Here is a 25485-nt window from a genome sequence, read left to right as displayed (position 1 = left end):
AGTCCTCGCAGTTATTAGCCACCTGGTTGTTAAGTGAACCTGGCTTTCCTGTTGACGTGTCAGAAGGTTGGGAAAGGGGATTATGGGGCCCCAGGACGCTGTGACCATCGTAAATACAAACCAGTTTCCAAGTTTTAATCCCCTGACCATGGGGATGCGGCCACAGTTGTAGGTGTGAAAAACGGTCATAAGTCGCTTTTTCAGGGCCTTGAAACTTCAGTCATTAAATGTTCTTATTAGGGATAATCAGAGGTGAATACCAGAAAAACATTGAATATATAAAAACACACATGACTGACAGCAGCTAGAATAACGCGTGCCTCAAATTGGAAATTAGAGATAGAGGTAGATTGCAAGGGCGACTCCGAAATATAATGTTATTAGATTTGATCTATATCTTAAATTATTGTACATTATCACAATTTTATTTTGGATTGTATTTTATCACTGTTTCATCTTAAATCGTATTTTGTCTAGATTCCATTTTAAGTAGTATTTTATCAAATTTCATTTTGAATTGCTTTTATTAAATGTTAGTAACAAATGGTTGCTGGAACTTTGCACTTTGATATGGCCCAAGGGCTAATCAATAAAGACTTATTATTATTAAAATTATAAAGATAATAGATAATATGATTATAAAGAAAATTATGGATTGTGCAGAAATGAATAAACTTACAACAGAATTGCAGGAGAAGGCAGAAAAAGGATACTATACGGTCTGGGAAGAATGGATATTTGGTTAGATAATAGGAATAAAAGATAATGCAAAATATAGATGTAAATGATGTGTGTGTGTATGTATGTATGTATGTATGTATGTATGTATGTATGTATGTAAATGAAAATGGAAAAGTCGATGCCACAACTTACTGCAAAAATTGTATATATGATTTGTTTTTAAAAGTGTAAAAGTTTAATAAAAAGTATTTAAAAAAAGAAAAGAAAAGAAACTTTGGTCACTAAACGAATGGTTATAAGCTGAGGATTACCTTTGCAGTCTCTAAAGAGGTTCTTCTGCTCAGAACTTTAAAGCAGGCATCGAAAAGGCTTGATCAAACCCAGAGGCTTCTGGGGTCAGGTGCCCCCATTTCCCATGACCGCTGCCTGGATGCCAACCGGAGTATTCGATTTCTTTTATTTTATCCCAGAGGACAATAGTGGAGACGTACTCATGGTATGCTAGGCCTTTTCCTGCCAGATCTTCTTGTACAAATCAAGCTTTATTATCTCCAGAAGGTGCCCACAATTTCCTTCCCTAACGGTTGCAGGCAGTTTGCTGTTGTAATGGTTTCAGATTCTTTAGAAGAAGAAGAAAAAGGGAAAAATAGGAAAAACAAAACTTGCTACGTGGCAGTTTCCTTCTTGCTTTTGTCAAATCAGCCATATTATCTATAGAGAGAAGACAAATTGGTGGCAAAGGGTTTGCATCTGTGTATGGGTGTGTATAGTTGTGTGTGTGTGTAAAGGCATATATGTAAACATGCATACAGACGCGGATTAAGGCTCACTGGTGCCCTAAGTACTGACAAATCTTGGTGCCCCCTTTATATATACTGTACAAACCAGGCCAAGTTTAGGCTGGATAAAAGTTTTTGTGGTGCCGCCTTTGGAACTGGTGCGCTAAACATGTGCTTAGTCTGCTTAATGGTTAATACACCAGTGCGTGTATACATGTCCCCCTTGTAGCTAAATCAAAACCCGGTGTGTAAGAAATTTGATGGCATTGGCCTAAAGTAGTTTTTCGATTTTGGTGACTTTAAGATGTAACTTAAAGCATCTGGCAACTCCCAGAATTCCCAGTCAGAATGTGTGGACTTCGACTCCCAGAATTCCCTGGTCAGAATGTGTGGACTTCGACTCCCAGAATTCCCTGGTCAGAATGTGAGACTTCGACTCCCAGAATTCCCGGTCAGAATGTGTAGACTTCGACTCCCAGAATTCCCGGTCAGAATGTGTGGACTTCGACTCCCAGAATTCCCTGGTCAGAATGTGTGGACTTCGACTCCCAGAATTCCCCGGTCAGAATGTGTGGACTTCGACTCCCAGAATTCCCTAACCAGCTGTCACTCAGCAATGTCATTCAGCAAGGACCCATCTCTTGGCCCGCTCTTTATAGAAAAGGGGCTGATCCTGGGCTCCCCAAATCCCAAAGGGTCCCTCCTTGTCTTACTTCGCTTATTCCCTTCAAAACCCTCTTTTTCTACCCCCCGTCACCAACCACAGGGGGGGCTCTCTGTTTTTCGTTTGGTTCTTCAGTGCAGCGTTATCGCCTTCCTTCTGCTCAGCTCTGTCATTAATTTGAGGGGTACTGCCAGCTCTGCCTTGGCTCCTCCGCCAGCTTTTTAGAGGGTCCCGCAACCCCACCCACTTCAAAGGCTCAGCGGGGTCCTTGACCCTCCAAAAAGAGGGCAGCCATCTTGACAGACTTGAACATGGGTCGCTATCTAACAAAATGAAATTTAAGAGTGAAAAAAGTCAGGTTCTGCACTTAGGCAAGAGAAACCAAATGCACAGGTCCGGTATAGGTGATACCTCGCTCAACAGTAGTAACTGTGAGAGGGATCTCGGTGTCCTAGTGAAGGGGTCGCCAACCTTTTGGACCTTGGGGACCACCAAACTCATAATTTTAAATCCCAGGGACCACTAACTGGTTCTGTGGGTGTGGCCTAATTTGTGGGTGTGGCTTGGTCATGTGACTGGGCATGGCTTGTATGTAAATATTATAAATATTTATATAAATATTGAATTTTTTATATATAAAAAAAGAGAGCAACTTTTACCCAAAATCAGGCAAAGCAGGCAGATTGAGTTGCTCACAGAATCATTCAGTGATCTATCTATCTGCCATCGGCTAGCTTAGTCTGTCACATAAAATTTGCTTGCGGTGAGTCTGCAATGAATAATAGGACCTTCAGTCCTAAGGGAGGTTTGGCTGTGCTTAAAAGCAGAGCCGAAGATCTAAAGACTAGCTAGAAAGCAAGAAATCCAACCGTTTCCTGCTTCCTGGCTAATCTAAATCTCCCAACACAGCAGAACAGCTGATGGTCGGAAAAAGGGGAAATAGCAACTTAGCAAATAAGTTTACCGGGTAAGGAGTGAGTGAGGGTTCCCGCGGGCCATGTGGGCGGCGCAGCCTTGTGTTTCTGCGCAACCTGGATTAATTGCTTTGGGGGCTTGCTCTGCGGGTGAGATTTCTCTGCAGCCGTGGCCCACCGGTTGGTGACCGCTGTCCTAGTGGACAACCACTGAAATAGGAGCCAGCCGGGTGCAGCAACTGCCCAAAAAAGCCAACCCGGTTCTAGGCTGCATAAACAGAGGGAGAAAATCAAGACCGCGTGAGGTGTTCATGCCAGTTTATAATGCTAAGGCTCCACTTGTAATATTTGCATCTGCCTTTGGTCACTACGATATGAAAAAGATGTCGGGACTCTAGAAAGAGTGCGGACCAGAGCCACGGAAAGAGGGGACTGGAGGCTAAAACACAGGAAGAATAGTTGCTGGGATTGGACACGTCTAGTCCAGTGGTGGCTAACTTTTTTCAGCTCCCGTGCCGATAACTGTGCGTGTGCTCGCTTGCGCAGGCTCGCAGGCCAGCACCCAGAAGGCAGTGCGTGCTGCCCCCGCAAGGCCTCCTTCACATGCAAGTGTGATCCCCCCTCGCGTGCTATGCATGTTTGCGCATGCACGCACGTCTCCCATGCACCCTCCCGGCCCCCCTGCGCATGTGCCTCAGGTACCCAACAATCAGCTGTTGGGCGGCGGCGCACACAAGCATGCGCAGAGGGGCTCTTCCAGGCAACCTCTCGCGTGCCAGGGGAAATGGCTCTGCGTGCCACTTTCAGCATGCGTGCCATGGGTTTGCCATCATGGATCTAGTCTCCTGCAAAGAAGGACTAGGGGAAACAGGATAGCGGTCTTCCAGTTTCTCAGGGGCTGCCCCAAAGAAGAGGGAGTCAAGCTACTCTCCAAAGCCCCTGAAGGCAGGACAAGAAGCAATAAGGATGGAAACTGACCAAGGAGAGAAGCAACTTAGAACTAAGGAGGAATTTCCTGACAGTGAGAACAATTAATCAGTAGAACAAATTGCCTCCAAAAGTTGTGAATGCTCCAACGCTGGAAGTTTTTAAAAAGATGTTGGATAACCATTTGTCCGAAGTGGTGTAGGGTTTCCTGCCTAGGCAGGGGGTTGGACTAGAAGACCTCTAAGGTCCCTTCCAACTCAGTTATTCTATTCTATTTTAGTGTGTTGCTGTGGGTCTCGAGAAGCCAATCCACGGGGCAGCGTCTGGAGTGGTGTTTTTTTAAAAATAAAAATAAAATAAAGTCTTTGACCACAAAATTGCCCCTCTGGTAGATCCGACGCGTCTATAAAAAGAAACGCCAGATCTTAAAATGGGCGCCCACTCTTAAAAACGCTTCTTTTGATCGCTGGGTAGTTTCCGAAGCTTTTTCATCTTTCAAGTCTGAGGCATTTTATTCCAGGTTGGTTGGTCATTGGCGCTTCCCGGCGAATTCCGGCTGATGCAGGATTTTAGGTCAGCTTAGCCTGCAGCCTGGACGATTCTTCCAGGCAGAGTCTCAAAGAGGTGGATTAGGAGGGATGTGAAGGGACAAGAGGAAGAGCCTTGGCGCTCGCACATGCACTGAAGGGATCTCTCTCTTTCTCTCTCTCTCTCTCTCTCTCTCTCCCTCTCTCCCTCTTCTCTCCCTCTCTCTCCCCCCTCTCTCTCCCTCTCTCATCCATCTATCTATCTATCCATCTATCCATCTATCTATCATCTTATCTCTGCCTACCAGCATCCATCGGTATTCATCTGACCAGCGTCCTGTCCGTGTGTGAGAGAGTAGAGGGCTGTTTGGAAACTGAAAGAGTATTTGCTGGGTGAGCAAGAAGGAGACAGCAAGGAGCCTGGGCATGGCTTAGCTCAACTGTTCTGGACTAAAGCTGCTTGGTGGTGCTGTGAAACTGAAATTCCTCTCCTCTGCTTGTGTTTTGTGTTTGGAAGAGATTTCTTTCCAGGTGGGAAGGGGGAGTAGAACTCCTTAGCATCAGAGCATGTTAATAATAAAATATAGGAAATACTCTAAATACTCTGATGGTCATTTGGAAAAATCCTTTCTTGGTGAGCCCCTAGAAGCCAAGAGGAACCTACGGGCCAAATTTTAAGGTTGTAGGCTTTGCGGTTCTGGAGATTTTGTGATGATGCGTGAGGGGCTTATTGCTTTTATATCTAAATAGACTTTTTTGGAATCTCTCGGCAGGTTCATTAGAAAGAGAGTTTGGACGGCATGCAAAGTGGTGATACATCGGCAGAGAGTACGGATGACCCCCTTAGTAGTGGCCCACGAGGAGCACGACAGCCGCGAATAGTAGTGATCGGAGCGGGCCTTGCTGGCCTCTCGGCAGCCAAAACCCTCCTAGAAAACGGATTCACGGATGTGACAGTTCTCGAAGCGTCGGATCGAATCGGAGGCAGAGTCCAAAGCGTGAAACTCGGTAAGGGGACGGCACCTCGGGACGTTCGGTTTTGATCCGGAGGTGATTTTTCTGAAAGGTCTGAAATGGGGTTGGGTGGGGTTGGTCTAGATGACCTACAAGGTCCCTCTTTTACTCTGTTATTCAGTTATTAGATGGCATAGGGTTTCTTCCTTGAGCAGGGGGTTGGACTAGATGACCTACCAGGTGCCTTCCAACTCTTTTGTTCTGCGATTCTCAAGGATGGAGATGGGATGCCTGGGGTTGCAGAGAGACCCCCACCTTCCCTCCCACCCCCCAGCCTAGCGGTTCCGGTCCAAACAGGATTTTAAATATACGTTAATTTATTAAATTTTTATCCCACCTTTATTACTTCATGAGTAACGCAAGGTGGTGAACGTACTTAATGCTCCTTCCTCCTCCTACTTTCCCACACAAAAACAACAGCCCTGTGAGGGTGGGTTAGCTGATAGAAAATGACTTGTCCAAAGTCACCCGTCGCCTGGTGATTGGCCCAAAGTTACCTAGCAGCTTTCATGCGTAAGGCAGGACTAGAACTCACCGTCGCCTGATTTCCATGCCAGTATCTTCACCATTGGCTCTTTTGTACATGTGTGTGTGTGTGTGTGTGTGTGTGCAGGTGTGAAGATTGGAGAAATGTGCATATGGCAGAGGATTCTTAGTATCTTTAAAGTTGATCATAATTTTTTTCAGTTCACGGGTGTGAGGATCAAAAGGGGACATAGATGCATCAGGCCAGATAAATTCAAATTCACGTTTAGATTTCTCTGAAAGATCCTGGCTTCCCCGTTGACTCTGATTATGGAAGGTTGCAGAAAGTGATCCCATGACTCCCGGACGCTGCAACCCGTCATAAATATGAGTCAGTGGCCGAGCCTCTGAATCTAGACCACGTGACCACAGGGAAGCTGCAACGGTTATACAAAATACACAGAATATGCGAAATGCAAAAAAAAAATTGCAAAAACGGAAAACCAGGGGTGGAAAAAGGGGAAGGGAAGAGCGTAGAAAAGAAGGGGGAAAAAAAGGAAGAAAAGCCGCTGACTTTCTGACACCGTTTGGTGCAGGGAAAATAAACCTCAACTTTTTACTTTTTTTTTTTCATACGGGTATAAACTAGCCATTTCTATAAAAGCAAATCTAGCTAATCGGTAAAAGCCTGAAAGAGATTCTCAGCCATCCAGGTTGTGGTTGTCTCAAAAGTGCTTTTATTTTATTTTATTTTTTCAAGAGGCAACTGGACTTTCTGGTTTTTCTTTGAAGATGTTTCGCTTCTCTTCCGAGAAGCTTCCTCAGCACTGACTGAATGGTGGGGAATGGAAGGATTTGAACTCCTTGCAGACACAGCTGGTCATTTGCATCCATTTAGAGGGTCTTTGAGGCCGCTTGGAGGTTTATCTGCGTCTTCAGGGTCACCTGAGTGGCGCAAACAGTTCCCGTAGTCTGCAATTTTTTTTTTCCTCTCTGGAAATCCCTTCCTACTCCAACCTCATTCCAAGGGGGTTAATCCCAAATTGTATAGCTAAAAGCCTTGAAAAGGAAAAAAAAGAAATACAAGGAAGTCCCGTTGCCTCCTGGAAAAGCACCTTCTAGTCAGTAAAACTCAAAATCGAAGTTTCATCCCCACCTCTGGAGCACGAAGTCCAGAAGTGGTAGAAACATAAGTCATTGTGTGGGTTTTTATTTTCCTTTTATGAAAAGCCGTCTGTCGATCTTGCTCATTCCACCAACGTTCTCTGCAACCAGTCTTGGTGGGGATCGAAGTGCCCTCCCATTTGGGGGCTTAAATCCTGCTTCGTATTTAGGCACAAAAAAAACAAATTAAATCGATTTTGCTGGCTGCCATCAACGAACCTCAAAGTTCCAGATATTTTTCCCCCAAAAAAACTTTTTTCATTAAACTCCCCCCCCCTCCAAAAAAAGTTTCTTTCTGGTTCAAATTCTACCAAGTTAGTGGGGAAAACGGTCCTAAGTACTCCTCCTCCCCCCCCCGCCAGCATCGTCGTCACTAAACGAATCCTTGTGATTTCCTTCTGTTGGCATGGAGAATTTCCCGGCCAAAATGGTTTCTTTCAAGCTGCTAAATGGGTCACGCCGGTATTAAGATCTGTTCTTTCGACCGGTTCTGCCTCCGGGCCAGGTTGCCTCAGTTTACCCTTCCTCTGACGTCTTTCTGGACACAATCCTTCCATTGTTTCCCCGAAGCTCCTTCCGTTCTCTCTGCGGTGACAGTTGAGTGAAAAGTTCTTGCTTTCTCCCGTCAAGTCCTCCTGCCTTTCATCAGCCCCGGGCCGGATGCAGCTCTGCGATTTGGACCGTCCGTCCGTCCGTCAGCATTATAAATATCTTCTCTTCCGTCTTTTGCGGTGGAGTGGGGGGCTCTATAAATAGCGGCCCCACGTCTGGAGAGAAGAAGACCGGCAGCGCGGAGCAGTTTTGGCAAAAACAAACCATCCTTGCGACAACAACGGAGCAATTAGTTGTGATTTAAATGCTCAACAAGCACCTTGTATCCTGTCCTCGGCTGACACATCAAGTCCTGGCCTTCCTGGCAAGCAGAGAGAGAAGCTGGTTTGGTTTTTTATTTTTTTAAAGAGAAAAATAATCTGGGCAAAAGGCCACAAAAACAAATAGGACGAGGACTAAGCTATGCCTGTAAAAGAGACGGGATTGTGGGAATCGGTTCCTTTCTGTGCTGGATTTGACCAGGGCTGGTTTGTTTTTATTTTGTTAATTTTTTTATTGCAATTTTTTTCTCTTTACACATCTCAGACATCTTTAACGGTACTGAGGCATCTTCGTTACAAAGACACATTTCCAGACATTTCTAATTACTCATATATATTACAATACCTTCTTCCTCTCTCTACAATTTTTATTCCTATCGTCCTTCCATTCATACCAGTGTTCCCATACCGCACAATACTCCGAATCTTCTTTACCTTTTAGCGCTAGGGTGAGTTTGTCTATTTCTGCACATTCTAGGATTTTTTTTGAATTACTAGACCTTCTGACGGTATGTTGTCCTTTCTCCAGCGTTGTGCAAGCGCGATCTCGCTGCCGTAGTTATGCTATTTACTTATATACTTTCTATTATATTTCCCCTTAATTATCCCTAAAAGGAACAGTTCTGGCTCCGGTTCTAATTGACATCCGTTGTTCCATAGAACCATTTTCATGTTTTAATCCAATACTTTTTTTTTAACTTCGGGGCATGGCCACCATGAGTGGAAGAAGGTACCGTGTCTCTGTTTGCATTTCCAACCGCTTGGGTTCGGATTTGGGTACCAACCTGGCTGGTTTTTATTAACTGGGAGAACTTCTCCTGGCTTCCTCTTGATGTGACTTCAGGGCCTCCCGTTAAGTTGATCAACCCCCAGCAGTCCATTAACTCAGGAGGCATCTGAAGAGCTTCTGGGAGGGAAGCAGTCAAAGAAAGGAAGCTTGGACAAATCCAAGCATCCGCCTTTTCAATTGAGAACGGTGAACGCTTGGCCACGACTCTGGAATGGGAAGTCGGCCGTCATCGGCTGCCAAAATGCCGGAGTCCAAAAATAGGACCTGGTTGGTGGGGGGGGACCGTTCTGCCAGACAGGACGGAAGTCCTTCAGGATACAGCTCCTTAGGGGCCCATCGCCTCTGTCAACACACCTGTGCGGTGTTTCCTGGTTGTGCACTTTAGGTATGGGCTGCTGGGACATCACCGGCACAGACAATGCTTGTGAAAAAGGCACCATTTCCCCGTCTTTCTCACCAGAACGACGGGTCCCAGTTTTCTCGCCTTTGAAGAAGTGGGTGGCGGTGCAAGGTGTAGCTTGCACCCAGGACCGGCGGAGGTGTGGCTATTCCTGCCCCAGGCTTCGGTTAATCCATCGGAATAGAGCTGGAAGGGACCCTGGAGGTCTTCTAGTCCAGCCCTCTGCTCAAGCAAGGGAACCAATACTATTTCAGACAAGTGGCTGTCCAGTCTCTTCTTGAAAAGCTTCCAGGGATGGAGCAGCCACAACTTCTGGCGGCGGGCTGTTCCACGGGTTAATTGTCCTCCCTGTCAGGAAGTTTCTCCTTAATTCCAGGCTGCTTCCCTCCTGGATTAGTTTCCACCCGTTGCTTCTTGTCCTGCCCTCAGTTGCTTTGGAGAATAGCTTGACTGCCTCTTCTTTGGGGCAGCCCCTCAAATACAGGAATGTTACTATCACGTCACCCCTAAAAGTCCTTATTTTCTCCAGAATGGCCAAACCCAAATCCTGCAGCCGTTCTTCATATGTTTTGGTCTCCAGTCCTTTAATCATCTTAGTTGCTCTTCTCTGCACCTTTTCCCCAAAATCTCAACATCTTTTTTTTTTTGCAATGTGGTGTCCAAAACTGGATGCAGGATTCCAGGTGTGGCCTTACTAAGGCTTTACCAACCGGTAGTAATACTTCACGTGAATCTTTTGAGGTTCAGGGTGATTTTCCTAGAGGGACATCAATGGGCATCTTGCCAGGACGATCTCAGACCGCTCCTGTTCCAGTTGAGGTTACAGGTGGTCCTCGACTTAGGACTACAATTGGGCCTCTTGCTAAGCGATTGGACAGTGGTTACGTGAGTTTTGCCCCATTGGACGATCTCCCTTGCCCTGGGTTGTTAAGTGAATCGTCGCGGTTGCTAAACTAGTCACATGGTCGTTAAGTGAACCTGGCTCCCCCATGGACTTTGCTTGCCAGAAGGTTGCAGAAGGGGATCACATGACACCCCCCCTGGGACACTGCAGCCGTCGTAACTATGAGTCGACTGCCAAGCGCCCAAGTTTTGATCACGTGACCATGGGGATGGTGCAACGGTCGTTAAGTGTGCAGAACGGTCACAAGTCACATTTTTTCAGTGCTGCTGTAACTTCATTCACTAAGTGAACTGTTGTAAGTCAAGGACTCCCTGTATTGATGAAGAGAGCATTCTTGATATATCGGCTTTCCCCCAAATGTATTGGCCGGAGAGATCTTTCCAGAAAGCGCCTTGATCTGCTTCTCTTTGTTTTCCTCCTTGTGTAAATTGAGAGTTGATTGAATGAGTGCCGGAAATCTGCCTCTCATAATGAGCCAGTTTGGCCTCGTGGTGAAGGCATCAGGCCAAGAACCAGGAGACGGGGAGTTCTAGTCCCGCCTTAGGCTTGAAAGCCGGTTGGGTGAGTTTGGGCGAATCACCAGGAGACGGTGAGTTCTAGTCCCGCCTCAGCCATCGAAGCCAGCTGGGTGCCTTTGGGCCAATCACCAGGAGACAGGGAGTTCTAGTCCCACCTTAGGCATGAAAGCCAGCTGGGTGCCTTTGGGCCAATCACCAGGAGACGGGGAGTTCTAGTCCCGCCTTAGGCATGAAAGCCAGCTGGGTGCCTTTGGGCCAATCACCAGGAGACGGTGAGTTCTAGTCCCGCCTCAGGCATGAAAGCTGGATGGGTGACTTTGGGCCCAGTCCCTCCCTCTCAGCCCGACCCACCTTGCAGGGTTGTTGTTGTGAGGAAAATAGGATGAAGTTGATGAGTTGGATATGTTTTCTGCCTTGAGTTATTTTATAAACGATAATAACAACAACAACAACAACAACGACAACGATGATGAAAACAAATACATTGAGGCAGAAAAGCGTTCAGAGTGTCCATGTTGGCCCCCAGCCCTTCCGTTAGAGATCCCTGAATCTGCTGCCCTTGGCTTGGACAGGGGGTGGGGTGGGGTCCCTTTCTTGGGCTCACATTGGCTTCTCCCCCCCACCTAACCTCCCTCCCTCCATCCCTGCCTCCCCCCACTGCAGCGACGCGACTTTTGAACTGGGAGCGACGTGGATCCACGGCTCGCATGGAAACCCCGTCTATCATCTAGCAGAAGACAATGGCTTGCTCGAGGAGACGACCGAGGATGAGCGGAGCTTGGGCCGCATCAGCCTCTACTCCCGCAATGGGGTCGCCTACCACCTCACCAGTGGCGGGCAGAGGATCCCGAAAGACGTGGTTGAAGAATTCAGCGATTTATACAACGAGGTTTGTAGCTCTGGGAAGGCCCTCCTCCTCGCTGGTCTCTGTCTTTCCCCTCCCTTTCTCTTCCTCCCTCCCTGTCTGTCTCCATCTTTCTCTCTTTTTCTTTCTTTCTTTCGTTCTTTTCTCCCTCTTTCTTCCTTTCTCTATCCTTCCATCTCCCTCCCTCCCTCTTTTCTTTCCTTCCTTCCTTCTTCCTTCCTTCCTTCCTTCCTTCTCTGACTCTATCTTTCTTTCTTTGTTTTTCTTTCTTTGTTTTTTTCTTTCTCTTTCCCTCTTTTTTTCCCCTTCCTCCCTCCCTCCCTCCCTCCCTCTCTGTCTCTCTTTCTCTCTCTGTCTCTCTTTCCTTCCTTTCTCTCTCCTGTCTTTCTCCCTTTCTTTTTCTCTTTCTTTCTTCCTTCTCTTTTTCTCACTCTCCTTCCTTCCTTCCTTCCTTCCTTCCTTCCTTCCTTCCTTCCTTCCTCTCTTCTCTGTCTCTTTCTCTTTCTGTTTTCCTTCCTTCTTTCTTTCTTCATCTCTTTGTCTCTTTGTTTTCCTTCCTTCCTTCCTTCCTTCCTTCCTTCCTTCCTTCCTTCCTTCCTTCCTCTCTTCTCTGTCTCTTTCTCTCTCTTTCTGTTTTCCTTCCTTCCTTTTTCCTTCATCTCTCTTTGTCTCTTTGTTTTCCTTCCTTCTTTCCTTCCTTCCTTCCTCTCTTCTCTGTCTCTTTCTTTTCTGTTTTCCTTCTTCTTCTTTCCTTCATCTCTCTTTGTCTCTTTGTTTTCCTTCCTTCCTTCCTTCCTTCCTTCCTTCCTTCCTTCCTTCCTTCCTTCCTTCCTTCCTTCCTTCCTTCCTTCCTTCCTCCCTCCCCCTCCCTCCCTCCCTCCCTCCCTCCCTCCCTCCTTCCTTTCCTTCCTCCCTCCGTCTCTGTCTTTCTCTCCTTCTCTTTCTTTCTCTTTCTCTTTCTGTCTTCTTTCTCTAATTTACTGCCCCTGCATGGGAAAGTAACCAGTTCAGATCCAGCTTGAAAGAAGCCTGGTTCAATTCACGGAGGACCTGACCAGGGTTATCTGTGGCTCCTGGTAACCGTGGTCGTCCACCATGGCTTGAATTGTACGAGCGTCTCTTAAATTCCCGGTTTGGGGAAGGAACCGTTGGAAACCATAGTTGCCCCGTTAATAAGATTGGTGACCTTCCCTGTATCTCCAACGGCAAAGCGGAAGACGAAATGGGCCTCCTTTATGTCCTGGGGTAAAATCACACGCGTGGCCTTTTCCTCTTAAGGATCTTAGGAGATCTGGGATCCCAAGACTCGTTCGAGATTGTCCACGCTCAGATTCCTGGTTCGTTAAAGGCCAGAACTGCTATTGAGCTGCCGTCACGAATATCCTCTTAGAGCATTCCTAGCCTCATTTAAAAAGCTGGGGATAAATTAGAGGACTTAATTAAAGCTCCCTATGGGCCTCGTGACGCTGCCCCAGCAATTTCGGGTTGGTGTTTGAAAATTTGGGCTTTCGGTTTTGCTCCCGGCACTGAAACCCCAATGAAGTAAAAATCCCGGATTATTTATTTATTTTACTCGTCTTGCAAAAGTATGATCTGCTTCCTTTCGGCGAGCGGCTTAGGAAGGCTTAAGCAACCTTGTGCTTGAGCGGGTTATATCAGGCTTTGCAAACAATCAAAACAACAGCTACTATGTGTGCAGGGAGAGGATGTCAAGGCTCCATGGACAAGTAGTGTGAAGGTATTGCAATTTAAGAGCTGACCAGATGTGGCTGGTGCAAGATGAGGGCTGATGCGACTGAGGATGAATCGGCATAGCATTGGTACTGCTCCTTTAAGACCGGGGATGGGTTCTTCCCCTTTAAGAGGTGTTTATATAAGAGGCAGCCATTAGAGGGCGTGCTCTCTCCCTCCTTGTGTCGGGTATTCATTGCAGAGTTCTCTGTGTAGAGTTAAGAAGAAGAAAGATTGCTTGTAAGGTATTTTGCCTGCCACATATATGTCTGTATATAGCTGTTGTATATTAACCACTAAGACTCTGTGTGCTGTGTTTTGCTCCTGGGTTGTCTCACAATGGCAGTCAGGCTGCAAATGCTCCGACAGGTAGTCCTCAATTTACAGCAGTTTGTTTAGTGACCGTTCAACGTTTCAGCGACGCTGAGAAAAGCGACTTAGGGGCATTTTACACACAACCTGTGACAGCCTCCCCATGGTCATGTGATCTAACTTAGCAAATATAAAGTCCTACACTTAGGCAAGAAAACCAAAAGCCACACATATAGACTGGGTGAAACCAGGCTCAATAGCAGGAACTGGGAGAGGATCTTGGAGTCTTAGTGGACAACCAGCTAAATAGGAGCCAGCCGTGTGCAGCAGCAGCCCAAAAAGCCAACACCATCCTAAATTGAATTAACAGAGGGATACAATCCAGATCAAGGGAGGTACTAATACCACCCTATAAAGCCCTAGTAAGGCCACACCTAGAGTCCTGCATCCAGTTTTGGTCACCACACTATAAAAAAGATGTTGAGACTCTGGAAAGAGTGCATAGAAGAGAAACCAGGAGGATTAGGGGGTGGTTGGAGGCTAAAATATACAATGAACAGTTGCAGGAACTGGGCTTGGCTAGTCTAGGGAAGAGAAGGATTAGGGGAGACATGATAGCAGTCTTCCAATATTTGAGGGGCTGCCACAGGGAGGAGGAAGCGGTCAAAGCCATTTTCTAAAACACCTGAAGGCCAGACAAGGAACAATGGATGGGAACTGAACAAGGAGAGATTCAACCTGGAAATAAGGAGGAATTTTTTGACAGTGAGAACAATCCACCCATGGAACAGAAGTTGCCCTCAGGAGTTGCGGGAGTGTCATTAATGGAGGCTTTCAAAAAGAGATTGACTGCCATCTGTCAGAAATGGTGTAAGGTCTCCTGCCTGGGCAGGGGGTTGGACTAGATGACCTACAAGGTCTCTTCCAACTCTGATTATCTGTTATCTGTTAAAATCGACGGGGAAAGTATAGCTGGCTGGGGGATTCTGGGAGTTGAAGTCCACAAGTCTTAAAGCGGCCAAGTTTGGGGAGCCCTGCCTCAGAGTCTTGGGTTATAGAGTCTTCGTTTCATGCCCTTCCTCTCTGTCCGGAAACAGGTCTATAACCTGACTCAGGAGTTCTTCCAGAATGGTAAACCAGTCAATGCCGACAGCAAGAATAGCGTGGGGATCTTCACGCGAGATGTCGTGCGTAAACGCGTCAAGGCCGATCAAGACGACTCGGAGACGATCAAGAAGCTGAAGCTCGCCATGATCCAGCAATACCTGAAAGTAAGGAGGGGATGAGAACCGATGGAGTGTGGGGGCTTGAAGCACCAGGTGTCAACTCACAAAATATTTCGAGGGTCTTTTTAGAGTTGCCAGCGGAAAGGGAGGCGGGGGGGAGCAGTGGGGCAGCTTGGAAATGGAAACTGCATTCCATAAATGTTTTCAAAGATAGTGACTAGGTGACTGTTTCTGCCCCGCAAAAATTCTAACTGGAGAGCATGATTGGTGACTCTGGGCTATGGAGGTGTCCCATTGGAGGATATGAATTAGGATACACCCAGGGAGTGCAGGGGAAAAAACCATGAATGATGTGTCTCAGAGTCGGCTACACCCAGGCAATGTCGACATGTTTACTGCCAATAAATCCTTTTGAAGTTTTGGAAGTTTGGCTCGAGACTCGTGATTTAATGTAAACTGTAATGTAAATTTAATGTAACTGCCTGGAATCCCAACACCAGCCTTCAAGGATTCCCCCATATTTTATGATTGACAGCAGTTGTGCTGTAGAGATCTACAGCTTGTGGTCCAAACTTAAGTTCTCACATCGGTGAGAGCTGCCATACATCAAGTTTTGAGCTACACATCGTATATATAGTGTAGGTCAAAACTTGATGGCAGCCAAGAACAAGCTGTTTGGTGGCCCACCAGATATTCCTCATGCTTCTAGGTTAGAAATCTGGGCCGTAGCATCTCATGGAGACACCGTGTCTTATGCCAACCCCTTGGCAGATGGTCAACCGCATTAGGTTGGTAAGATGTAGTCTGGAATAGTGAACATAGGCATGGGATCGGAAGTTGGAAGAAAGTGAGGCCTGGTCTTTTTTCAGCCACGAAGCCAGCTGGTTGATCTTGGACCAGTTCCTCTCTCTCAGCCCTAGAAGAAGAAGACCAGGTCAAAGCGTTTCCATGTATGCTTCCAAAGAAACCCAAGGACTTGTCCGGGCAACCACCAAGAGTCAAAACTGACTTGAAGCCATCACCACCAACAACGTGATGACGGTGCGTTGGTGTTGGTGGAGAAGGCCGAATGTGATTGGCTTGGGAAGACAAAACTTTGGTCTTTACTCTGCTTCCTCGACAGAGTTCAAAGACCAGTCATTTTGCAGGGTGCCAAGATGTCCGACTGCCTGCGCAGCGTTTATTGCTTTTTATACAGGTTTTACAAGCAGGAAAAGGTAATATAGTAACAGCATTTGGATTGGCAAATCCCCCCCAACCAATCCTTAAGAATGTACAAGTAAGGAAGTGGTGATGTTAGTAGGTGAGATCATGTACCAGCCAGGGAGACGGAGTGAGATCATGTAGGTATTGGAAGCCCATGTAGGTATTGAGGCACAGCAGTGTGCTGCTTGCACCCCCTACAGGATCTCTGTCTCAACTACACTTCCTAGATCTCTTGACATGAAAAACCAGCTGGAAACTCAAGAGAGTAGACTAAGGAAGTCTATAATCAGGATAAAATACTAAGTACACCAACAGGACATATTGTATGTGAAAAATGAGAAGGTTCTATAACATTCTCTAACTTTTTTGTGTGTTGAATTATTATTTTTTATGTTTACCAACAAAGAAATAAAGGGAGACTAGTATAATCTATTTCATGCTATTTAGCTCTCGTCAGCTAGCCATACCCTTCTGGGATTCGAACCCGGGCTACTTGCATATTAGGTAGATATATTAACATCTAAGCCATGGGCTCTACTTGCTTTGTTGGCTATACCAAGGGAGAAATTAAAGGTTTTTTTTTCCCCAGTGGGACCAATCGATGAGGGCAACCTGGTCGACCCAATGATGGGATGGAGCAGACTTGCTTCCGCTTTCGCCTTTCAGCCCCAATCCAGGAGCCTTTCTAGGCAGTCGCTTTTGCGACAAACTAATTTTGTGTTGAAATTGTTTTATGTCTACCAACAAAGCGACTGCCTGCGAAGGATCCTGGATTGGGGCTGAAAGGCGAAAGCAAGCCTGCTCCATCCCATCATTGGGTAGACTGGGTTGCCCTTATAGATTGGTCCCGCTGGAAAAAAAAAACACTTCATGTTCTCTAACGTTCACGGCTTCCAGAAAGGTGGACTTCAACTCCCAGAATCCCCCCGCCACCAGAGCCGCAGCTGAGAATTCTGGGAATTGGCCCTCACGTTTGGAAGTGGACCCTGTAGGGCAACGTTGATCTAATGTCCCTGAAGGTTGTCAGGTTGGGGATATTGCGTCCTGTTGGCTGACGGCCCTTCCAGCAACCGAATCTGAGGCGGCTGAGGAGGAGGAGGAGGCATGAGAGTGAGGTCAGCATCAGAGCAACCTGAGGGGGAAGAGGGAATGGATCAGGCAGAGAGAGAGACAGACAGGCAGGCAGAAGCAGAGCCTGGGCTGTCCATCAGCCATCAGGTCTGGAGGGGGCTGATGAGGAAGAGGAGGAACAGCTGGGTCCAGGGCCTGACGCACGGATTCACAGCAGGAAGAAGAGAGGAGGGCAGTGGAAATCTATGAAAATGTCAATTAGACAGGATCAGCAGAAAGTAGGACTCAACAACCTGACTTAGGTGTAAACTATGATTCTGTTGTGGCCTGTCGGCCGCCAGTCCTTCCAGCAGCCAAATCAGAAGAGGAGGAGGAAGCGTGGGAGTCAAGATCAGCATCAGGACAACCTGGGGGTTCCAGGCAGAGGAGAGGAGAGCAGTGGAAATCTATGGGCTGGTCCTCGGGACGGAAGAGCCACTGCTGCTCGTGAGGTCCCACCCGAGCTCTGGGGATCAAAGGCAGGGGGGTGGAGATGGATGGATGTGGCAGACAACTATTCCTCTTCCGGACAGACGGACGGACTTGTTCGCCTGCGAGAGAAACGTTTTGCTAGGGCTGCCGGCGCTAATAATAAAGGAATCTTTTGAGTTCACTTCAGAGGGTTTGTTGTGTTTGGGGAGCCGGGTCCAAACAGGGAAGGAATGACTTCCACCTGGAGAAGAATGTCCTTAATGGAAACTATCCTCTTCCGTTTTTTTCTGGAGCAGGTGGAAAGTTGTGAGAGCAGCTCTCACAGCATGGACGAAGTCTCTCTCAGCGAATTTGGGGAGTGGACCGAGATCCCCGGAGCCCACCACATCATCCCGTGTGGCTTCATGAAAATTGTGGAGATCCTCTCCCGCTCCATCCCAGAGTCCGTCGTCCACCTGAACAAGCCGGTCAAATGTATCCACTGGAACCAGTCCATCAGCAAGGAGATCGAGCAGGTGGCTGATCACAACGAAGAGCGCCTGGAGGACAACGCAGGCTACAGCGTCCTGGTGGAGTGCGACGACTGCGAGCTCATCTTGGCTGACCACGTCATCGTGACGGTCTCCTTGGGGGTCCTGAAGAAGCGCCACGAGGAGATGTTCTACCCGCCGTTGCCCGAAGAGAAGGTGCTGGCCATCCAGAAGTTGGGCATTAGCACCACCGATAAGATCTTCCTGGAATTTGAGGCGCCTTTCTGGAGCCCCGAATGCAACAGCATTCAGTTCGTTTGGGAAGATGAGGCGGAGGCCGAGAGCCTCACCTATCCGGAAGAGCTGTGGTACAAGAAGATCTGCAGCTTTGACGTCCTCTACCCGCCGGAGCGTTACGGCCATGTCTTGAGTGGCTGGATCTGCGGCGAGGAGGCCCTCATCATGGAGAAGTACGACGACGAAACGGTCGCAGAGATCTGCACTGAGATGCTTCGCAAATTTACAGGTCGGTGGTCCTTCTCTTTGGGATCTTAGAAGGTGGGTCTAGAACAGTGATGGCGAACCTTTCCCATCTGATTTTCGGCCTGTTTGAGGCTGTTTTTGGCCTCTCAGAGGCTCAAGGGAAGCCTCTGGAGCCTCAGGAGGCTGGAAAACGGGCCCGTTTCGGTACTTCCGGTATTTCTGGAAGGCCCTTTTTTCGACCTCCCGAGGCTACAGAGGCTTCCCTCGAGCCTCCGGGAGGCCGAAAACAGGCCGGAAATCAGCTGGGAGGTGCGCGCATGCACAGTGCAGGTAAGTTTGGCTGGGGCTCGCGTGCCATAGGTTTGCCATCACGGATCTAGAAGGTGGGGTGGAGAGCGATGCAAGGATGGGTAGTGCCGATCCCCATGGCGGCTCTCCCTGAACTTCCAACGCGGTACTGAGCCACGATCAATCGTAGAGCCAAGGCTTAGGTAGGTGCTTCCATACAGATGTTCATCATCATGGGAGGAGCCACATCCGTTTATGGTGGGGGCCAAGATAAAGGTAGGGTCTACTCATTAATCATTATCAACATCCCATTTATGGCGGGAGCAAGGCAGATGTAGGTGCTTCCAAGGAGTTCTATGCAGAACTTCATCATTTTTGAAGGAGGGTCTTCCCATTTATGATGGGACCTTGGTCATTAACAGCATCCCATTTATGGTGCTACCTGTTCTGACCAAGGCTTATTGAGACACAAACAAAACCCGCGTTAGTCTCCAAACGCTTTTTTCTTCATTTCAACGGCTGCGAATTTTAACCATTCACAGCCTGTTATGAGTCTCCAACAGTTTGTAAATAGTCCCATGGAAGTCTGTCAAAATCCTTCAGGATAAGTCTGATAAGCACCCACCTTTATCTTCCTTGAAATGCTGCCGAGGACTAAGTTTCCAATTAGTTATACGCGGCCAAAACGGAACACAAATTCAACACGGAGCTTCAGGTTTCAAACCGACCAGTAGGAACAAAGTTGCTTCCTGCAAAGGCTCCTGTCCCTTTGCTCCTCCTTTATGTCTTATGGGAGGGGCCAATCATCTCCCAGCCTTACTCCTGAGTCGCCCCTTTTGTCTTAACTGTTCTTACCTTCTGGCAGCTCTGTGCAAGCGTGCACTGGGATCAGGCTCCCCCTGTTCCTCTGCCTCACTTCTTCATTTTTCCAATGCTGAGCAAATACATTCCTTGCTGCAGTTAATACATGCAATATTAAATATACTCTTTGTTTATCAAATTTTTCTGGTACTGTATCGTATTTTAAAAGTTCAGGTTTAAGATCTACACGTTTTCCAAGATTCCTCTTGATTTTTAACTACTGTACATTAACAAAGGTGTCTACAACAAAAATTTCAGAGTTGCTAGAATAATCTCAAATCTAGAATAAAAAGGGATTATTCTCACAAATCTGACGTTTTTGTTAAATGAAGAGAGTCCTTTGACTTACGACCACATTTCCGTTGTTAAGCGAGACATCCGTTAAGTTTGAGTCCAACCGCACCCCACCCCGGCCATTTTACGACCTTTCTGGCCACAGCTGTTAAGCGAATCACTGCAGTTGTTAAATTAGTAGCCTGGTTGTTAAGTGAAACTTGTTTCCCCTGTTGATTGTGATGGTCCTGAGGTAGTAAAAGGGAATCCCGTGACTCTTGGGACAATGAAGCCGTCATAACTGTGAGTCAGTGGCCAAGGGTCTGAATTTTGATCACATGACCCTTGGGGTCCTGCATTCGTTATAAGTGTGTAAAAACAATCATTTTTCTTTTCTTTTCTGGATAAATTTTATTAAAAATTTATTAAACAATTTGAAAAAATGTTGTTCTGACCCAAACCTCGTTCCAAAGAAACAAACAAACACGAAATGGAGGTAACAGCAAAACCTTTTAAGGATTCGTTACGAATTCTGTTCCTTCCCAGTTAAAAGGCTGTTTCAAACTAATTGTCTCTGATAAAAAACGACCCTGGCCAAGGAGGTGCAAGGCTGCCAAGAACACCAGATAAAGTTGCCAAGAAATAGTTCAAACACAAAGAGTCTCCAAACACCAGCCAAGAGAATCCGAAAGTCCACCAGGCTTCAATGCAAAAACTTCTTTGCTTCCTGCAAAGAACTAACCCTAACCCTGTTATTTTAATTTCTATGGTTCTGGGTCTTCCTTACAGCTGCATTACTTGACTAATACTGGATTCAGAACTACCTTTATTTCCCTGAAAATAAAGGGTCTTTCTTATATTAATTTTTTGCTCCAAAAGATGCAGTAGGCCTTATTTTCCAGTTAGGTCTTATTTTGGGGGAAATACGGTACTAAATGTGTCCGTCTGGCCGGCGATCTTAACTTGGGCTTATATTACGATCATCCTGAAAAAATCACGGTAGGGCTTAATTTCCAGTTAGGTCTTATTTTGGGGGAAATACGGTAACAGTAAATGCTAAGGTGCATCTCCCAAGGAGCGAATATCTTCCTGCTGGAAAATCAAGGCCAGGAGAGGTCTTAAATTTGGGGTTTCAAATTGGAGGTTTCATATTTTTTTTAACGGCTCCCACAATCCTCTTTTTCGCTTTAGGGAATCCAGACATTCCGAAACCTCGGCGGATCCTTCGATCCTCTTGGGGCAGCAACCCCTATTTCCGTGGTTCTTACTCTTACACGCAAGTTGGGTCGAGCGGAGCAGACGTGGAGAAACTTGCGAAACCCTTGCCTTACACAGAGAGTTCCAAAACTGTGGTAGGTATCAGCACTGCCAGCCGTGATGACATTACCTAGTTGGATAATGAAACGTCTGCAAGAAAGCTGTCAATCTCAGAGAGCACCAACCCCACAATCTCCCTGCCATCTTCCTCCTCCTCCTCCTTTCCTCCTCCTCCTCCTCCTCTTCCCTTCCTCCTCTTCCTCCTCCTCCTTCTCTTTCCCCCTCCGCTTCCTCCTCCTCATCTTCCCTTCCTCCTCTTCCTCCTCCTCCCCTCTTCCCCTCCTCCTCTTCCTCTTCCTTCTTCTCTTCCCCTCTTCCCCTCCTCCTCATCTTCCCCTCCTCCCTTTCCTCCTCCTCCCCCTCTCCCCCTCCTCCTCTTCCTCCTCCTTCTCCTCTTCCCCTCCTCCCCTCCTCCTCCCCTCTTCCTCCTCCTCCTCCTCCTCTTCCCCTCCTCTTCCTCCTCCTCCTCCTCTTCCCCTCCTCCTCTTCCTCCTCCTCCCCCTCTTCCTCCTTCTCCTCCTCAACCCTGTGAGTTAGGTTGGGCTGAGAGAAAGTGAGTAGCCCAAAAGTCACCCATTCAAGTTCTATGCCTAAGGCGGGACTAGGACTCCCTGTCTCCTGGTGATTGGCCCAAAGTCACCCAGCTGGCTTTCATGCCTAAGGCGGGACTAGGACTCCCTGTCTCCTGGTGATTGGCCCAAAGTCACCCAGTCGCCTTTCATGCCTAAGGCGGGACTAGGACTCCCTGTCTCCTGGTGATTGGCCCAAAGTCACCCAGTCGCCTTTCATGCCTAAGGCGGGACTAGAACTCCTGTCTCCTTGTGATTGGCTCAAAGTCACCCAGCTGGCTTTCATGCCTAAGGCGGGACTAGACCTCCCTGTCTCCTTGTGATTGGCCCAAAGTCACCCAGTCGCCTTTCATGCCTAAGGCGGGACTAGGACTCCCTGTCTCCTTGTGATTGGCCCAAAGTCACCCAGTCGCCTTTCATGCCTAAGGCGGGACTAGGACTCCCTGTCTCCTTGTGATTGGCCCAAAGTCACCCAGCTGGCTTTCATGCCTAAGGCGGGACTAGGACTCCCTGTCTCCTGGTGATTGAACCAAAGTCACCCAGTCGCCTTTCATGCCTAAGGCGGGACTAGGACTCCCTGTCTCCTTGTGATTGGCTCAAAGTCACCCAGCTGGCTTTCATGCCTAAGGCGGGACTAGAACTCACCGTCTCCTGGTGATTGGCCCAAAGTCACCCAGTCGCCTTTCATGCCTAAGGCGGGACTAGGACTCCCTGTCTCCTTGTGATTGGCCCAAAGTCACCCAGTCGCCTTTCATGCCTAAGGCGGGACTAGGACTCCCTGTCTCCTTGTGATTGGCTCAAAGTCACCCAGCTGGCTTTCATGCCTAAGGCGGGACTAGGACTCCCTGTCTCCTGGTGATTGGCCCAAAGTCACCCAGCTGACTTTCATGCCTAACGCGGGACTAGACCTCCCTGTCTCCTTGTGATTGGCCCAAAGTCACCCAGTCGCCTTTCATGCCTAAGGCGGGACTAGGACTCCCTGTCTCCTGGTGATTGGCCCAAAGTCACCCAGCTGACTTTCATGCCTAACGCGGGACTAGACCTCCCTGTCTCCTTGTGATTGGCCCAAAGTCACCCAGTCGCCTTTCATGCCTAAGGCGGGACTAGAACTCACCGTCTCCTGGTGATTGGCCCAAAGTCACCCAGTCGCCTTTCATGCCTAAGGCGGGACTAGGACTCCTGTCTCCTTGTGATTGGCCCAAAGTCACCCAGTCGCCTTTCATGCCTAAGGTGGGACTAGGACTCCCTGTCTCCTTGTGATTGGCTCAAAGTCACCCAGCTGGCTTTCATGCCTAAGGTGGGACTAGACCTCCCTGTCTCCTTGTGATTGGCCCAAAGTCACCCAGTCGCCTTTCATGCCTAAGGCGGGACTAGGACTCCCTGTCTCCTTGTGATTGGCCCAAAGTCACCCAGTCGCCTTTCATGCCTAAGGCGGGACTAGAACTCCCTGTCTCCTTGTGATTGGCTCAAAGTCACCCAGCTGGCTTTCATGCCTAAGGCGGGACTAGACCTCCCTGTCTCCTTGTGATTGGCCCAAAGTCACCCAGTCGCCTTTCATGCCTAAGGCGGGACTAGGACTCCCTGTCTCCTTGTGATTGGCCCAAAGTCACCCAGTCGCCTTTCATGCCTAAGGTGGGACTAGGACTCCCTGTCTCCTTGTGATTGGCTCAAAGTCACCCAGCTGGCTTTCATGCCTAAGGTGGGACTAGACCTCCCTGTCTCCTTGTGATTGGCCCAAAGTCACCCAGTCGCCTTTCATGCCTAAGGCGGGACTAGGACTCCCTGTCTCCTGGTGATTGGCCCAAAGTCACCCAGCTGGCTTTCATGCCTAAGGCGGGACTAGGACTCCCTGTCTCCTTGTGATTGGCCCAAAGTCACCCAGTCGCCTTTCATGCCTAAGGCGGGACTAGGACTCCCTGTCTCCTGGTGATTGGCCCAAAGTCACCCAGCTGACTTTCATGCCTAACGCGGGACTAGACCTCCCTGTCTCCTTGTGATTGGCCCAAAGTCACCCAGTCGCCTTTCATGCCTAAGGCGGGACTAGGACTCCCTGTCTCCTTGTGATTGGCCCAAAGTCACCCAGTCGCCTTTCATGCCTAAGGTGGGACTAGGACTCCCTGTCTCCTGGTGATTGGCCCAAAGTCACCCAGCTGGCTTTCATGCCTAAGGCGGGACTAGGACTCCCTGTCTCCTGGTGATTGGCCCAAAGGCACCCAAACAGATTTCGTGCCTAAGGCGGGACTAGAACTCACCGTCTCCTGGTGATTGGCCCAAAGTCACCCAGCTGGCTTTCATGCCTAAGGCGGGACTAGGACTCCCTGTCTCCTTGTGATTGGCCCAAAGTCACCCAGTCGCCTTTCATGCCTAAGGCGGGACTAGGACTCCCTGTCTCCTGGTGATTGGCCCAAAGTCACCCAGCTGGCTTTCATGCCTAAGGCGGGACTAGGACTCCCTGTCTCCTGGTGATTGGCCCAAAGTCACCCAGTCGCCTTTCATGCCTAAGGCGGGACTAGGAGACTCCCTGTCTCCTGGTGATTGGCCCAAAGTCACCCAGTCGCCTTTCATGCCTAAGGCGGGACTAGAACTCCCTGTCTCCTTGTGATTGGCTCAAAGTCACCCAGCTGGCTTTCATGCCTAAGGCGGGACTAGACCTCCCTGTCTCCTTGTGATTGGCCCAAAGTCACCCAGTCGCCTTTCATGCCTAAGGCGGGACTAGGACTCCCTGTCTCCTTGTGATTGGCCCAAAGTCACCCAGTCGCCTTTCATGCCTAAGGCGGGACTAGGACTCCCTGTCTCCTTGTGATTGGCCCAAAGTCACCCAGCTGGCTTTCATGCCTAAGGCGGGACTAGGACTCCCTGTCTCCTGGTGATTGAACCAAAGTCACCCAGTCGCCTTTCATGCCTAAGGCGGGACTAGGACTCCCTGTCTCCTTGTGATTGGCTCAAAGTCACCCAGCTGGCTTTCATGCCTAAGGCGGGACTAGAACTCACCGTCTCCTGGTGATTGGCCCAAAGTCACCCAGTCGCCTTTCATGCCTAAGGCGGGACTAGGACTCCCTGTCTCCTTGTGATTGGCCCAAAGTCACCCAGTCGCCTTTCATGCCTAAGGCGGGACTAGGACTCCCTGTCTCCTTGTGATTGGCTCAAAGTCACCCAGCTGGCTTTCATGCCTAAGGCGGGACTAGGACTCCCTGTCTCCTGGTGATTGGCCCAAAGTCACCCAGCTGACTTTCATGCCTAACGCGGGACTAGACCTCCCTGTCTCCTTGTGATTGGCCCAAAGTCACCCAGCTGGCTTTCATGCCTAAGGCGGGACTAGGACTCCCTGTCTCCTGGTGATTGGCCCAAAGTCACCCAGCTGACTTTCATGCCTAACGCGGGACTAGACCTCCCTGTCTCCTTGTGATTGGCCCAAAGTCACCCAGTCGCCTTTCATGCCTAAGGCGGGACTAGGACTCCCTGTCTCCTTGTGATTGGCCCAAAGTCACCCAGTCGCCTTTCATGCCTAAGGCGGGACTAGAACTCACCGTCTCCTGGTGATTGGCCCAAAGTCACCCAGTCGCCTTTCATGCCTAAGGCGGGACTAGGACTCCCTGTCTCCTTGTGATTGGCCCAAAGTCACCCAGTCGCCTTTCATGCCTAAGGTGGGACTAGGACTCCCTGTCTCCTTGTGATTGGCTCAAAGTCACCCAGCTGGCTTTCATGCCTAAGGTGGGACTAGAC

General features: G+C 48.5%; 2 protein-coding genes across 7 annotated transcripts in view; one reads left to right on the top strand and one right to left on the bottom strand.

Annotated features, from left to right (window-relative positions):
- Window positions 1-25485, bottom strand: part of ADRA1D (adrenoceptor alpha 1D) — a 288706-nt gene that overhangs the window by 198586 nt on the left and 64635 nt on the right. The gene's annotated exons all lie outside the window — the stretch shown is intronic.
- SMOX (spermine oxidase) overlaps window positions 1-25485 on the top strand; it is a 65604-nt gene that overhangs the window by 36405 nt on the left and 3714 nt on the right. For 3 of the 6 annotated variants that reach the window (XM_087935661.1, XM_087935662.1, XM_087935663.1), the window contains exons 2-6: window positions 5266-5496; window positions 11278-11508; window positions 14625-14798; window positions 17795-18497; window positions 21068-21228. In XM_087935661.1, the coding sequence (XP_087791787.1) occupies window positions 5293-5496; window positions 11278-11508; window positions 14625-14798; window positions 17795-18497; window positions 21068-21228 (1473 nt within the window). In that variant the 5' untranslated portion in view covers window positions 5266-5292. Of the gene's footprint in view, window positions 1-2864; window positions 3092-4379; window positions 4486-5265; window positions 5497-11277; window positions 11509-14624; window positions 14799-17794; window positions 18498-21067; window positions 21229-25485 lie in introns of those variants that run through there. The other 3 variants (XM_087935664.1, XM_087935665.1, XM_087935666.1) reach the window with 3 other exon arrangements.

Source organism: Pseudonaja textilis, chromosome 6, assembly GCF_049901715.1.
Source record: "Pseudonaja textilis isolate UNSWEBS1 chromosome 6, rPseTex1.2, whole genome shotgun sequence".
Lineage (NCBI taxonomy): Eukaryota > Metazoa > Chordata > Lepidosauria > Squamata > Elapidae > Pseudonaja > Pseudonaja textilis.
This window is presented reverse-complemented; position numbering and strand designations above follow the sequence as displayed.